The sequence below is a fragment of the Triturus cristatus genome, chromosome 5_2 (assembly GCF_964204655.1).
Source record: "Triturus cristatus chromosome 5_2, aTriCri1.1, whole genome shotgun sequence".
Lineage (NCBI taxonomy): Eukaryota > Metazoa > Chordata > Amphibia > Caudata > Salamandridae > Triturus > Triturus cristatus.
The window spans coordinates 962,521,909-962,535,452 of record NC_140588.1 but is presented as its reverse complement, the minus strand read 5'-3'; the positions used below and the strand labels follow the sequence as shown (position 1 = coordinate 962,535,452).

Below are 13,544 nucleotides of genomic sequence, written 5' to 3'. Positions count from 1 at the left end.
CCGGACCCGCGCCACACCCCCATACTCCGGTCCAGTAGCCCGATTGGCTACTGGCCGGAAGAAGTACTTCCAGGTTACCCATGACGTGCGTCCGGCCGGAGCAGGGAGCCTTAAGGGGGAGCCAGGGGCTATTTAGGCCCTGGGTCCACTTCCACTCTTCCGCTTTTGACCCCTCGTTCAGTGGAACTAATCTATTTGAATTTTATAAATGCTTTTGTCATGTTTATGAATGTTTTGATGGTTATTAAACATGGCCGTTTTACCCACACTCTTGGACTGGTTAGTTTTGATTGTGGGACTGCATGAGGTTGGGGCGGGGGTCATTCTGGGGGATCTGGGCTCTAATGCCTTCAGTGATGGCGCACACCTTCAGTGATAGTGCATGCCCTCAGTGATAGTGCATGCCCTCAGTGATAGTGCATGCCCTCAGTGATAGTGCATGCCTAGAGTAATAGCACATGCCTTCAGTGATAGCACATGCCTTCAGTGATAGCACATGCCTTCAGTGACAGCGCAGGCCTTCAATGATAGTGCATGCCCTCAGTGATAGCGCATGCCCTCAGTGATAGTGCATGCCTTCAGTGATAGCACATGCCTTCAGTGACAGCGCAGGCCTTCACTTAGAGCACATGCCTTCAGTGATAGCACATGCCCTTAGTGATAGCACATGCCTTCAGTGTTAGTGCATGCCCTCAATGATAGTGCATGCCCTTAGTGATAGCACATGCCTTCAGTGATAGCACATGCCTTTCCGTGATAGCACATGCCTTCAGTGATAGCACATACCTTCAGTGATAGTGCATGCCTTCGGTGATAACACATGTCTTCACTTATAGCACATGCCTTCAGTGATAGCACATCCCTTCAGTTATAGCACATACCTTCATTGATAGCGCATACCTTCAGTTATAGCGCAGGCCTTCAGTGAAAGCACAGGCCTTTACTTATTGCACATATCTTTAGTGATAGCACATGCCTTCCCTTATTGCACATACCTTTAGTGATAGCACATGCCTTCACTTATTGCACATACCTTCACTGATAACACATGCGTTCATATATGGCACATGCCTTCAGTAATAGCAGAGGCCTTTGATGCTATCACATGCCTTCAGTTATTTCTTGGAGTCTGGCAAATCAAGCAAGTGCTCATGTGTGCTGTGCCTGTTTGTAGCTACAATAACGGCCTTAGACATGGCCTACTGCCCCCATGCTGCACAAGTTTTAGGCTGTTGTCCAACTTCTTAGTCTATACTGGACTGTTGTGTATGATTCTGCTCTGCATCGGCAGTCGTGAATGGTCTTAGTCAGTTATGGGTTGGTGTTCGTGTAATGGTCGTGCAGCATGCTGGGCAACACTACACGGGGTACTTGTACCCAGGGCCAGACTGGCCGTAGCGGGCACTGGGCGTTTCCCTGGTGGACTGCCATGGTGGGCGCCGATTTTGGGCCGCGGGGGGCGTTTTGTTACTGGGGGCGGCAATATCGGCCCACTGTAATAAAATCGGCCGAAACCGGCCCGAAAAAACAGCTCGGCCACATTCTCCCCTCCACCTGAAGGGGGCCAGCCTCAGGGGGGCCAGCCGAGTAGTTTGCCACAGCCGGTTTCCGTTCCCAGCCCTGCTTGTACTGTTGCTCCCCAAGATATAATCGACTCTCCAATTCTCTATCGCAAGAGGTTACCAGTTCACAAGATAACTCAATAGGGTCATTGCAACCCTTCTCTGCAATATCTATCCAAGCAACAGGTTTTATTGGGGTCAAAGGAGCCCACAAGTGAAGGGTAATAAGAGGTGCTGCTTCGTACATTTCATATAGATGAAAGGCCACACTAAGCCTTATTTTTAGGTCTGGGTTTTGACACCACAGCTGTCATTAGATCTGCCTCTTCTGCGACCGGCTTTCTTTGACTTGCCTCTTTCACCCGTTGCCTGGAGACTTGGGCCTGAGTTAGAACATGGCGGACGGGTTACTCCGTCACAACGGTGATGGATATCCCATCCGCCGCAATATAAGGCCCTTTATATCTTATGTTATTTCCATCAATGTTGTGACAGAGTAACCCATCCACCGAGCTCTAAGGCCCTTTGTCGGTGAAGCTTTAGTTTGGCTCATGGGGTATTCTACTCTCACCGAGATTGGCTGTTTGGTGAATCCTTCTGACTCCCCTCAAGTCTTGTCTCCAAATGAAAGAGGGTCTACTTTCCCATTACAGCCGTCTCTGTCTGCTTCTGCTGTCTTCCTCCTTTATGTCTCATTGTAATCTGGCAGAGCTGAATGTTTAGCCCACATGTTATGGCTTCCCCAATGCTTGTTCGCTCTGGGTTTTGACAGTGCATCTGTCAAATAGGACGACTGCTAACAGTGCATGTAGCCTGGCTTCGGTGCCCATTTCTGCCACTGGCTTTTATTGGACCAGCTTCTTTCAGCCTTTGGTTTGAGACTTTGGTGATCACACCTTGGCTCAGCCTAGTGGAGTATTTAATGCTATTGTTCCTTGGATTACGTATGTAGTGAGCCCATGCGCATAGGTACAGCAGGTTGCCCTGCAGAGTAAGGCTGCGCCTGGCTCCCGCGCACACTCCGCTGCCCGGGTCTACTTCCCAGTCCCTGTGCAGCTCCGCCACGGCGGAGAGATAACAAGGTGTGCTGAGTCCTGATTGACAGCGCCAGGCCCCGCCCAAGTCCCGCCCCGTCCCCTCGGCTCCCTGCAGCCTGTGGAATGCCCGGACGGGCTGAGAGCAGCGAGAAGGGGAAGGAGCCTGCGAGGCGCTGTGCTGGGACCGTCGCCTGCCCGAGGTACCCTCCTGTCCGCCCGGAGTCACTCCCCGGCGTGGGGCCGCGTCCCTCTCGGTGGTCCCTGCGCGGAGCCCCTCTCACCTCTAACTTCTTCTCCTCTCTCCCCCAGACCCTGCTGGCCGGACTCCTTGAGAGCGGAGAACCAGCCGGGCACAGCGGAGGCAGCTCTACCGGCGCGATGAGGGCAGCGAGGTGAGTGTGTCCCGGGGACTGGGTGCCTTCCGTGGACGGAGACCCTCTCCCGGGTCTGTACGCCCTCTGCACCGGACAGGGTGCTGTCTGTGCAGATCTGTGTGCCCTCTGCTCCAGGCAGTGTGTTGTCTGCACGGGTCTGTGTGCCCTCTGCTCTGGGCAGTGTGTTGTCTGTTCAGATCTGTGTGTCCCCTGCTCCGGACAGTGTGTTGTCTGCACGGGTCTGTGTGCCCTCTGCTCCGGGCAGTGTGCTGTCTGCGCAGATCTGTGTGCCCTCTGCTCCGGGCTCTGAGTTGTCTGCACGGGTCTGTCTGCCCTCTGTACCGGAGAGTTTGCTGTCTTTGCAGTTCAGTGTGCCTTGTGCTCCGGGCAGTGTGTTGCCTGCACGGGGTTGTGTGCCCTCTGCACCGGACAGGGTGCTGAACGCACCGGCCTGCGTGCTCTCTGTACCGGAGAGTGTGCTGTCTGCGCAGATCTGTGTGCCCTGTGCTCCGGGCAGTGTGCCCTCTGCACCGGACATGGTGCTGAACGCACTGGTCTGCGTGCTGTCTGCACGGAGAGTGTGTTGTCTGTGTGGGTCTGTGTGCTCTCCCTATGCTACCTGCACTGTACTGCGCTGGTCTGTGTGATCGCTGGATCGGACTGTTTGCTGTCTGCACTGTTGTGCTCTCTGCACAAGTTGTGTGCCCTCTATATGTTGCCTGCACTAGGCCGCGCAGAACTGTGTGCTCTCTGCACAGGTTGTGTGCTGTCTGTATGCAGCCTGCGCCGGGCCGCGCAGTACTGTGTGCTCTCTGCACACCTAGGTTGTGTGCTCTCTGTATGCTGCCTGCGCCGGGCCGCGCAGAACCGTGTGCTCTCTGCACAGGTTGTGTGCTGCCTGTATGCAGCCTGCACCGGGCCGCGCAGTACTGTGTGCTCTCTGCACACCCAGGTTGTGTGCTCTCTGTATGCTGCCTGCGCCGGGCCGCGCAGGACTGCGTGCTCTCTGCACCGGGGTCTGCGGGTCTGCGTGCTCTCTCCGCAGTGGTCCGTGCTCTCTCCGCCTCTGCCCCATCCACTGGTTTGCGCTGGGTGTGTGCGCCCTGTTCTGTCTGAGCACTCTGCTCCCGCTTTGATGATCTGGTGTATGTACCCCCACGTGTGGGTCTGTGCAGCAGCGACCTCCCCGTGCTCACTGGTTCTTGCCCCCATGGCCTGTGCTGCTGCCTGCCCGGCCCGGACGAGCCCCATGTTCCACTGGTCACTTCCCGGGTGGGCTGGTCCCCGGAGCCCGGTTTTAGGGCAGAGGGGCGCACTTTCAGCAGGCACGGGAATACTTCAAGAGAGAGAGAAAAGGAGGGAGCGAAAGGTACAGGGAAAGCGGACAGAGAGGCAGAAGAGGGCGAGGATAGAATGAGGGAGAGGGAATAGATGGAAGGAGAGAGGTTGCCAGAGGGGGAGAAGTGAGTAGAGTTGGGTTGAGGATTTCTGACATGGCTGCTTCTGGGTCCCCGGTCCGGCCCTGTCTGCCACTCTCGCACCTGACACGAGCCTCGTCTCTGTCCTGGATCCTGGCTGCATCTGGAGTCTGTGTGCACCTCCCCAGCACTCACGGCCTCCTTGTGTGTCTTCCCCCACTATTATTTGTGCCTCGGCGACCGGTCTTTACTGCCCACGATCGGACGTTTGTGCTCCAATATACAGGGGCGTGCTCCCTTCTTGAAACTATGCTCCTCACACAGAATATGTGCTTCCCAGATCCCCATTCTGTACTTTCTACTCTGGTGTCTGCTCCTGTCCATGGCGTCGGTACCCCTGGGTGCCTGTCTGTGCCACTGTCCCCTGGAGTTTTTGCTCCCTGATGTCTTTATCCCTGCCTGTGCCCTCTATACATACAGTGTTTGCCTGTTGCATGTGCCCCTGCCCTTGATGCATGTCTTTAGCCCTTGCTGCCTGCCTGTGCCCCCTGCCCCCAATGCCTGCCTGTGCCCCTGCCCGTCCCCTGCCTCTGGTGTCAACCTGTGCCCCCTGCTCCTGTCTGTGTCCCCTGTCCCTGCTGCCTGCCTGTGCCCCCGCTCCTGCCTGTGTCCCATGCCCCCAGTACCCGCCTGTGCCTCCTTCCCCTGTCTGTCTGTCCTCTGCCTCTGGTGTCAGCCGGTCCCTCCTGCTCCTGTCTGTGCCCCCTGCTCCTGTCTGTGCCCCCTGATACAGTCTGTGCCTTCTGGTGTCAGCCTGTGCCCAATATCCTGTCTGTGCCCCCTGCCTGTCCCCTGCCTCTGACGTCAGCCTGTGCCTCGTGCTCCTGTCTGTGCCCCCTGCTCCTGCCTGTGCCCCCTGCTCCTGTCTGTGCCCTTGATCCTTCCTGTGCCCCCTTGGTCCTGTCTGAGCCCCCTGCTCCTGTCTGTGCCCCTGCTCCTGTCTGTGCCCTTGATCCTTCCTGTGCCCACTTGGTCCTGTCTGCGCCCCCTGTCCATGGTGCCTATCTGTGCCCCCTGCCCTTGTCTGTCCCCTGCCTCTGTCGTCACCCTGTGCCCCTGATGCTTGTCTGTGTTCCCTGTTCCTGTCTGTGCCCCCCGCCTCTGGCGTCAGCCTGTGCCCCGTGCTCCTGTCGGTACCTCCTATCCCTGGTGCCTGCCTGTGCCTCCTACTCCTGTCGGTGCCCCCTGTCCCTGGTGCCTGCCTGTGCTCCCTGCTATTGTCTGTGCCCCTGGTGCTTGCCAGTGCCCCCTGCTCCTGTCTGTGCCCCCTTCCTCCGGCGTCAGCCTGTGCCCCTTACTCCTGTCGGTGCCTCCTGTCCCTGGTGCCTGCCAGTCCCCCCTGCTCCAGTCTGTGCCCTCTGGTGTCAGCCTGTGCCCAATGTCCTGTCTGTGCCTCCTGCCCTGCCTCTGACGTCAGCCTGTGCCCCGTGCTCCTGTCTGTACCCCCTGTCCGTGGTGCCTGCCTGTGCTCCCTGCTCCTGTCTGTGCCCTCTGCCTCTGGCGGCCACCTGTACTCCCTGCTCCTGTCTGTGCCCACTGCCTCTGGTGTCAGCCTGCGTCCCTTGCTCCTGTCTGTGCCCCCTGTCTGTGGTCTCAGCCTGCGCCCCTTGCTCCTGCTTGTGCCCCCTGCCTCTGGTGGCCGCCTGTGCCTCCTGCTCCTGTCTGTGCCCCCTGCCCGTGGTGTCAGCCTGCGCCCCTTTCTCCTGTCTGTGCCCCATGTCCCTGGTGCCTTCCTGTGCCCCCTGCTCCTGTCTGTGCCCCTACCCTTGGTAGCTACCTGTGCACTTGCTCCTGTCTGTGCCACTACCCCAGGTGGCAGCCTGTGCACCCGCTCCTCTCTGTGTCCCCTACCCCTCGTGTCTGCCTGTGCCCCTGTTCCCGTCTGTGCCCCTTCTCCTGGTGTCAGTCTGTGCCCCTGGTCTCAGCCTGTGCCACCTGCTCGCGTATGCATTCCAGGTGCCTTTCCCAACCCCATTCGCCTGGTCCTTGGGCCCCCTGCCGTCCCTTCTCCTGATGCCTGCTTATGCCCCCTGAGGATGCCTGCGCCCCTGGTGTCTTCTCCTGACCCTTTCTCCTGGTGCCTGCCTCTGCTCCAGCACCTGTCTGTGCCACTGGTGTCTTCCTCATCCCTTAGTGTAGTGTTCATGTGCCCTCTGTCGCCTGTCTGTGCCTCTGTTTCTGCGCACCCTGCTCTCGTGCAGTGCAGCCTGTCTGTGCCTCTATTTCTGCGCACCCCGCTCCCCTGCAGTGCAGCCTGTCTGTGCCTCTGTTTCTGCGCACCCTGCACTCGTTCAGTTCGCATGTCTGTGACTCTGTTTCTGCGCACTCCGCTCTCGTGCAGTGCCTCCTGTCTGTGACTCTGTTTCTGCGCACCCCGCTCTCGTGCAGTGCCTCCTGTCTGTGCCTCTCTTTCTGCGCACCCCGCTCTCGTGCAGTGCCTCCTGTCTGTGGCTCTGTTTCTGCGCACCCTGCTGTCGTGCAGTTCTGAGGTGCAGCCTGTCAGCATGTTTCTGCGTACCCCGCTCCCCTGCAGTGCAGCCTGTCTGTGCCTCTGTTTCTGCGCACCCCGCTCTCATGCAGTGCAGCCTGTCTGTGCCTCTGTTTCTGCGCACCCTGCACTTGTTCAGTTCGCATGTCTGTGACTCTGTTTCTGCGCACTCCGCTCTCGTGCAGTGCCTCCTGTCTGTGCCTCTCTTTCTGCGCACCCCGCTCTCGTGCAGTGCAGCCCGTCTGTGCCTCTGTTTCTGCGCACCCCGCTCTCGTGCAGCGCAGCCTGTCTGTGCCTCTGTTTCTGCGCACCCCGCTCTCGTGCAGCGCAGCCTGTCTGTGCCTCTGTTTCTGCGCACCCTGCACTCGTTCAGTTCGCATGTCTGTGACTCTGTTTCTGCGCACTCCGCTCTCGTGCAGTGCCTCCTGTCTGTGACTCTGTTTCTGCGCACCCCGCTCTCGTGCAGTGCCTCCTGACTGTGCCTCTCTTTCTGCGCACCCCGCTCTCGTGCAGTGCCTCCTGTCTGTGGCTCTGTTTCTGCGCACCCTGCTGTCGTGCAGTTCTGAGGTGCAGCCTGTCAGCATGTTTCTGCGTACCCCGCTCCCCTGCAGTGCAGCCTGTCTGTGCCTCTGTTTCTGCGCACCCTGCTGTGCAGCCTGTCTGTGCCTCTGTTTCTGCGCACCCCGCTCTCCTTCAGTTCGCCTGTCTGTGCCTCTGTTTCTGCGCACCCCGCTCTCGTTCAGTTCGCCTATCTGTGACTCTGTTTCTGCGCACCCCGCTCTCGTGCAGTGCCGCCTGTCTGTGCCTCTGTTTCTGCGCACCCCGATCCCCTGCAGTGCCGCCTGTCTGTGCCTCTGTTTCTGCGCACCCCGATCCCCTGCAGTGCCGCCTGTCTGTGCCTCTGTTTCTGCGCACCCCGCTCTCGTTCAGTTCGCCTGTCTGTGCTTCTGTTTCTGCGCACCCCGCTCTCGTGCAGTGCCGCCTGTCTGTGCCTCTGTTTCTGCGCAACCCGCTCTCGTGCAGTGCAGCCTGTCTGTGCCTCTGTTTCTGCGCACCCCGCTCTCGTGCAGTGCCGCCTGTCTGTGCCTCTGTTTCTACGCACCCCGCTCTCGTGCAGTGGCGCCTGTCTGTGCCTCTGTTTCTGCGCACCCCGATCCCCTGCAGTGCCGCCTGTCTGTGCCTCTGTTTCTGCGCACCCCACTCTTGTGCAGTGCAGCCTGTCTGTGCTTCTGTTTCTGCGCACCCGCTCTCGTGCAGTGCCGCCTGTCTGTGCCTCTGTTTCTGCGCAACCCGCTCTCGTGCAGTGCCGCCTGTCTGTGCCTCTGTTTCTGCCCACCCCGCTCTCGTGCAGTGCCGCCTGTCTGTGCCTCTGTTTCTGCGCACCCCGATCCCCTGCAGTGCCGCCTGTCTGTGCCTCTGTTTCTGCGCACCCCGCTCTCGTGCAGCGCTGCCTGTGTGTACCTCTCTTTCTGCGCACCCCGCTCTCGTGCAGTGCAGCCTGTCTGTGCCTCTATTTCTGCGCAACCCGCTCTCGTGCAGTGCCGCCTGTCTGTGCCTCTGTTTCTGCGCACCCCGCTCTCGTGCAGTGCCGCCTGTCTGTGCCTCTGTTTCTGCCCACCCCGCTCTCGTGCAGTGCCGCCTGTCTGTGCCTCTGTTTCTGCGCACCCCGATCCCCTGCAGTGCCGCCTGTCTGTGCCTCTGTTTCTGCGCACCCCGCTCTCGTGCAGCGCTGCCTGTGTGTACCTCTCTTTCTGCGCACCCCGCTCTCGTGCAGTGCAGCCTGTCTGTGCCTCTATTTCTGCGCACCCCGCTCCCCTGCAGTGCAGCCTGTCTGTGCCTCTGTTTCTGCGCACCCTGCACTCGTTCAGTTCGCATGTCTGTGACTCTGTTTCTGCGCACTCCGCTCTCGTGCAGTGCCTCCTGTCTGTGACTCTGTTTCTGCGCACCCCGCTCTCGTGCAGTGCCTCCTGTCTGTGCCTCTCTTTCTGCGCACCCCGCTCTCGTGCAGTGCAGCCTGTCTGTGCCTCTGTTTCTGCGCACCCCGCTCTCGTGCAGCGCAGCCTGTCTGTGCCTCTGTTTCTGCGCACCCCGCTCTCGTGCAGCGCAGCCGGTCTGTGCCTCTGTTTCTGCGCACCCTGCACTCGTTCAGTTCGCATGTCTGTGACTCTGTTTCTGCGCACTCCGCTCTCGTGCAGTGCCTCCTGTCTGTGACTCTGTTTCTGCGCACCCCGCTCTCGTGCAGTGCCTCCTGTCTGTGCCTCTCTTTCTGCGCACCCCGCTCTCGTGCAGTGCCTCCTGTCTGTGGCTCTGTTTCTGCGCACCCTGCTGTCGTGCAGTTCTGAGGTGCAGCCTGTCAGCATGTTTCTGCGTACCCCGCTCCCCTGCAGTGCAGCCTGTCTGTGCCTCTGTTTCTGCGCACCCTGCTGTGCAGCCTGTCTGTGCCTCTGTTTCTGCGCACCCCGCTCTCGTTCAGTTCGCCTGTCTGTGCCTCTGTTTCTGCGCACCCCGCTCTCGTTCAGTTCGCCTATCTGTGACTCTGTTTCTGCGCACCCCGCTCTCGTGCAGTGCCGCCTGTCTGTGCCTCTGTTTCTGCGCACCCCGATCCCCTGCAGTGCCGCCTGTCTGTGCCTCTGTTTCTGCGCACCCCGATCCCCTGCAGTGCCGCCTGTCTGTGCCTCTGTTTCTGCGCACCCCGCTCTCGTTCAGTTCGCCTGTCTGTGCTTCTGTTTCTGCGCACCCCGCTCTCATGCAGTGCCGCCTGTCTGTGCCTCTGTTTCTGCGCAACCCGCTCTCGTGCAGTGCAGCCTGTCTGTGCCTCTGTTTCTGCGCACCCCGCTCTCGTGCAGTGCCGCCTGTCTGTGCCTCTGTTTCTACGCACCCCGCTCTCGTGCAGTGCCGCCTGTCTGTGCCTCTGTTTCTGCGCACCCCGATCCCCTGCAGTGCCGCCTGTCTGTGCCTCTGTTTCTGCGCACCCCACTCTCGTGCAGTGCAGCCTGTCTGTGCTTCTGTTTCTGCGCACCCGCTCTCGTGCAGTGCCGCCTGTCTGTGCCTCTGTTTCTGCGCAACCCGCTCTCGTGCAGTGCAGCCTGTCTGTGCCTCTGTTTCTGCGCACCCCGCTCTCGTGCAGTGCCGCCTGTCTGTGCCTCTGTTTCTGCCCACCCCGCTCTCGTGCAGTGCCGCCTGTCTGTGCCTCTGTTTCTGCGCACCCCGATCCCCTGCAGTGCCGCCTGTCTGTGCCTCTGTTTCTGCGCACCCCGCTCTCGTGCAGTGCAGCCTGTCTGTGCCTCTGTTTCTGCGCACCCCACTCTCGTTCAGTTCGCCTGTCTGTGCCTCTGTTTCTGCGCACCCCGCTCTCGTTCAGTTCGCCTGTCTGTGCCTCTGTTTCTGCGCACCCCGCTCTCGTGCAGTGCCGCCTCTGTGCCTCTGTTTCTGCGCACCCCGCTCTCGTGCAGTGCCGCCTGTCTGTGCCTCTGTTTCTGCGCACCCCGATCCCCTGCAGTGCCGCCTGTCTGTGCCTCTGTTTCTGCGCACCCCGCTCTCGTGCAGTGCAGCCTGTCTGTGCTTCTGTTTCTGTGCACCCCGCTCTCGTGCAGTGCCGCCTGTCTGTGCCTCTGTTTCTGCGCACCCTGCTCCCCTGCAGTGCAGCCTGTCTGTGCCTCTGTTTCTGCGCACCCCGCTCTCGTGCAGTGCAGCCTGTCTGTGCTTCTGTTTCTGCGCACCCCGCTCTCGTGCAGTGCTGACGTGCTCCCCTTCTCTTGCAGGGTTTGGCTGGTGCTCCTATTTCTCTCCCTGGCTGTGCTGGAGCTGGTACAAGCGGTAAGTGACCTTTCACCTTTTTTCACAAGCTGGTTCTCACCTCTCCTGCGGAGAACATACTGTGTGCAGTGCTGTCCATAGCCCATTGTTAAGCAATGCCAGCAGTGTGTGCAGTGTTGTATATATCCATTGATTCTGCTGCTGCACAGCTGTGCCCACTTCTGTTCATATCCCATTATTCTGCAGCGCCAGCGGTGTGTGCAATGCTGTATATCTCTCACTATTCTGCTGCAGCACTGGTGGGTACACTGCTGTACACATACCATTATTATGCTGCGCCAGCGGTCTCTGCAGTGCTGTATAAATCTCACTATTCTGCTGCAACACTGGTGTGCCCACTGCTGCACATATCCCATTATTATGCAGCGCCAGCGGTGTGTGCAGTGCTGTATATATCTCACTATTCTGCTGCAGCGCTGGTGTGCCCACTGCTGCACATATCCCATTATTCTGCAGTGCCAGCGGTCTCTGCAGTGCTGTATATCTCCATTATTCTGCTGCAGTGCTGGTTTGCCCACTGCTGCACATATTCCATGATTCTGCAGCGCGAGCGGTGTGCGCTGTACTAACATATCTCACTATTCTGCTGCAGCGCTGGTGTGCCAACTACTGCACATATCCCATTATTATGCTGCGCCAGCAGTGTGTGCAGTGCTGTATATCTCTCACTATTCTGCTGCAGCACTGGTGTGCCCACTGCTGCACATATCCCATTATTAGGAAGCGCCAGCAGTGTGTGTAGTGCTGTATATATCTCACTATTCTGCTGCAACACTGGAGTGCCCACTGCTGCACATATCCCATTATTCTGCAGTGCCAGCGGTCTCTGCAGTGCTGTATATCTCTCATTATTCTGCTGCAGTGCTGATTTGCCCACTGCTGCACATATCTCATGATTCTGCAGCGCGAGCGGTGTGCGCTGTACTAACATATCTCACTATTCTGCTGCAGCACTGGTGTGCCAACTACTGCACATATCCCATTATTATGCAGAGCCAGCAGTGTGTGCAGTGCTGCATGTATCTCACTATTCTGCTGCAGCACTGGTGTGCCCACCGCTGCACACATCTCATTATTATGCTGCGCCAGCAGTGTGTGCAGTGCTGTATATATCTCACTATTCTGCTGCAGTGCTGGTGTGCCCACTGCTGCACATATCCCATTATTATGAAGCACCAGCAGTGTGTGCAGTGCTGTATATATCTCACTATTCTGCTGCAACACTGGTGTGCCTACTGCTGCACATATCCCATTATTCTGCAGTGCTAGCGGTCTCTGCAGTGCTGTATATCTCTCATTATTCTGCTGCAGTGCTGGTTTGCCCACTGCTGCACATATCCCATGATTCTGCAGCGCGAGCGGTGTGCGCTGTATTAACATATCTCACTATTCTGCTGCAGCGCTGGTGTGCCAACTACTGCACATATCCCATTATTATGCAGAGGCAGCAGTGTGTGCAGTGCTGTATGTATCTCACTATTCTGCTGCAGCACTGGCGTGCCCACCGCTGCACATATCCCATTATTTAGCAGCACATCCATTGATGTCAAAATCCCAATATTCTGCAGCATCAACAATGTGCCCATTGTCTTACGTATCCCATTACTATGCAGCACTTGTAGTTTAAGTTTTCTGTAGTGTGTCCAGTGTTGTGTGCAAGTGCAGCACCATCACTGTGTGCAGTGCTGTCCAAACCAAGTTTCTGTGCAGCACAAGAAGTGTGATTAGTGCTTTGCATATCCTATTATTCCACAGCAACAGCAGTGTATCCAGAGCTGGATATATCTCATTGTTACGCTGCACTAGCAGTGTGTCCAGTGCTGGATATATCTCATTGTTACGCTGCACTAGCAGGGTATCCAGCGCTGGATGTATCTCATTGTTACGCTGCACTAGCAGTTCATCCAGCGCTGGATATATCTCATTGTTACGCTGCACTAGCAGTGTGTCAAGAGCTGGATATATCTCATTGTTACGCTGCACTAGCAGTGTGTCCAGTGCTGGATATATCTCATTGTTACGCTGCACTAGCAGTGTATCCAGCGCTGGATATATCTCATTGCTATGCTGCACTAGCAGTGTGTCCAGCGCTGGATATATCTTATTGTTACGCTGCACTAGCAGTGTATCCAGCGCTGGATATATCTCATTGTTACGCTGCACTAGCTGTGTGTCCAGCGCTGCATATATCTCATTGTTATGCTTCACTAACAGTTCATCCAGCGCTGGATATTTCTCATTGTTACGGTGCACTAGCTGTGTATCCAGCGATGGATATATCTCATTGTTATGCTGCACTAGCAGTGTGTCCAGCGCTGGATATATCTCATTGTTACGCTTCACTAGCAGTTCATCCAGCGCTGGATATTTCTCATTGTTACGGTGCACTAGCTGTGTGTCCAGCGCTGGATATATCTAATTGTTCCTGTGCATTAGCAGTGTGTCCAATGCTTCACATATCAAATTGTCGTGCATGACACTCAGTGGGTCTAGTGCTGTACATATATTATTCTGAAGCGCTGTCCAAATACCCCATTATTCTGCAGCGCCAGCGGTGTGGGCAGTGCTGTATGTTTCTCACTATTCTGCTGCAGCACTGGTGGGCCCACTGCTGTACACAAACCCATTATTATGCTGCGCAAGCAGTGTGTGCAGTGCTGTATATATCTTACTATTCTGCTGCAGTGCTGGTGTGCCCACTGCTGCACATATCCCATTATTATGCAGCGCCAACAGTGTGTGCAGTGCTATATATATCTCACTATTCTGCTGCAACACTGGTGTGCCCA

The 13,544-nt window shown here is 57.4% G+C and overlaps 1 protein-coding gene across 2 annotated transcripts in view; it reads left to right on the top strand.

Moving 5' to 3' along the window:
* Positions 1-2,680: 2,680 nt before the first annotated feature.
* Positions 2,681-13,544, top strand: part of COL4A6 (collagen type IV alpha 6 chain) — an 847,824-nt gene continuing 836,960 nt past the window's right edge. For both annotated transcript variants that reach the window (XM_085608162.1, XM_085608161.1), the window contains exons 1-3: positions 2,681-2,799; positions 2,909-2,991; positions 10,701-10,755. In XM_085608162.1, coding sequence (XP_085464288.1) covers positions 2,978-2,991; positions 10,701-10,755 — 69 coding nt within the window. In that variant the 5' untranslated portion in view covers positions 2,681-2,799; positions 2,909-2,977. The remainder of the gene's footprint in view (positions 2,800-2,908; positions 2,992-10,700; positions 10,756-13,544) is intronic.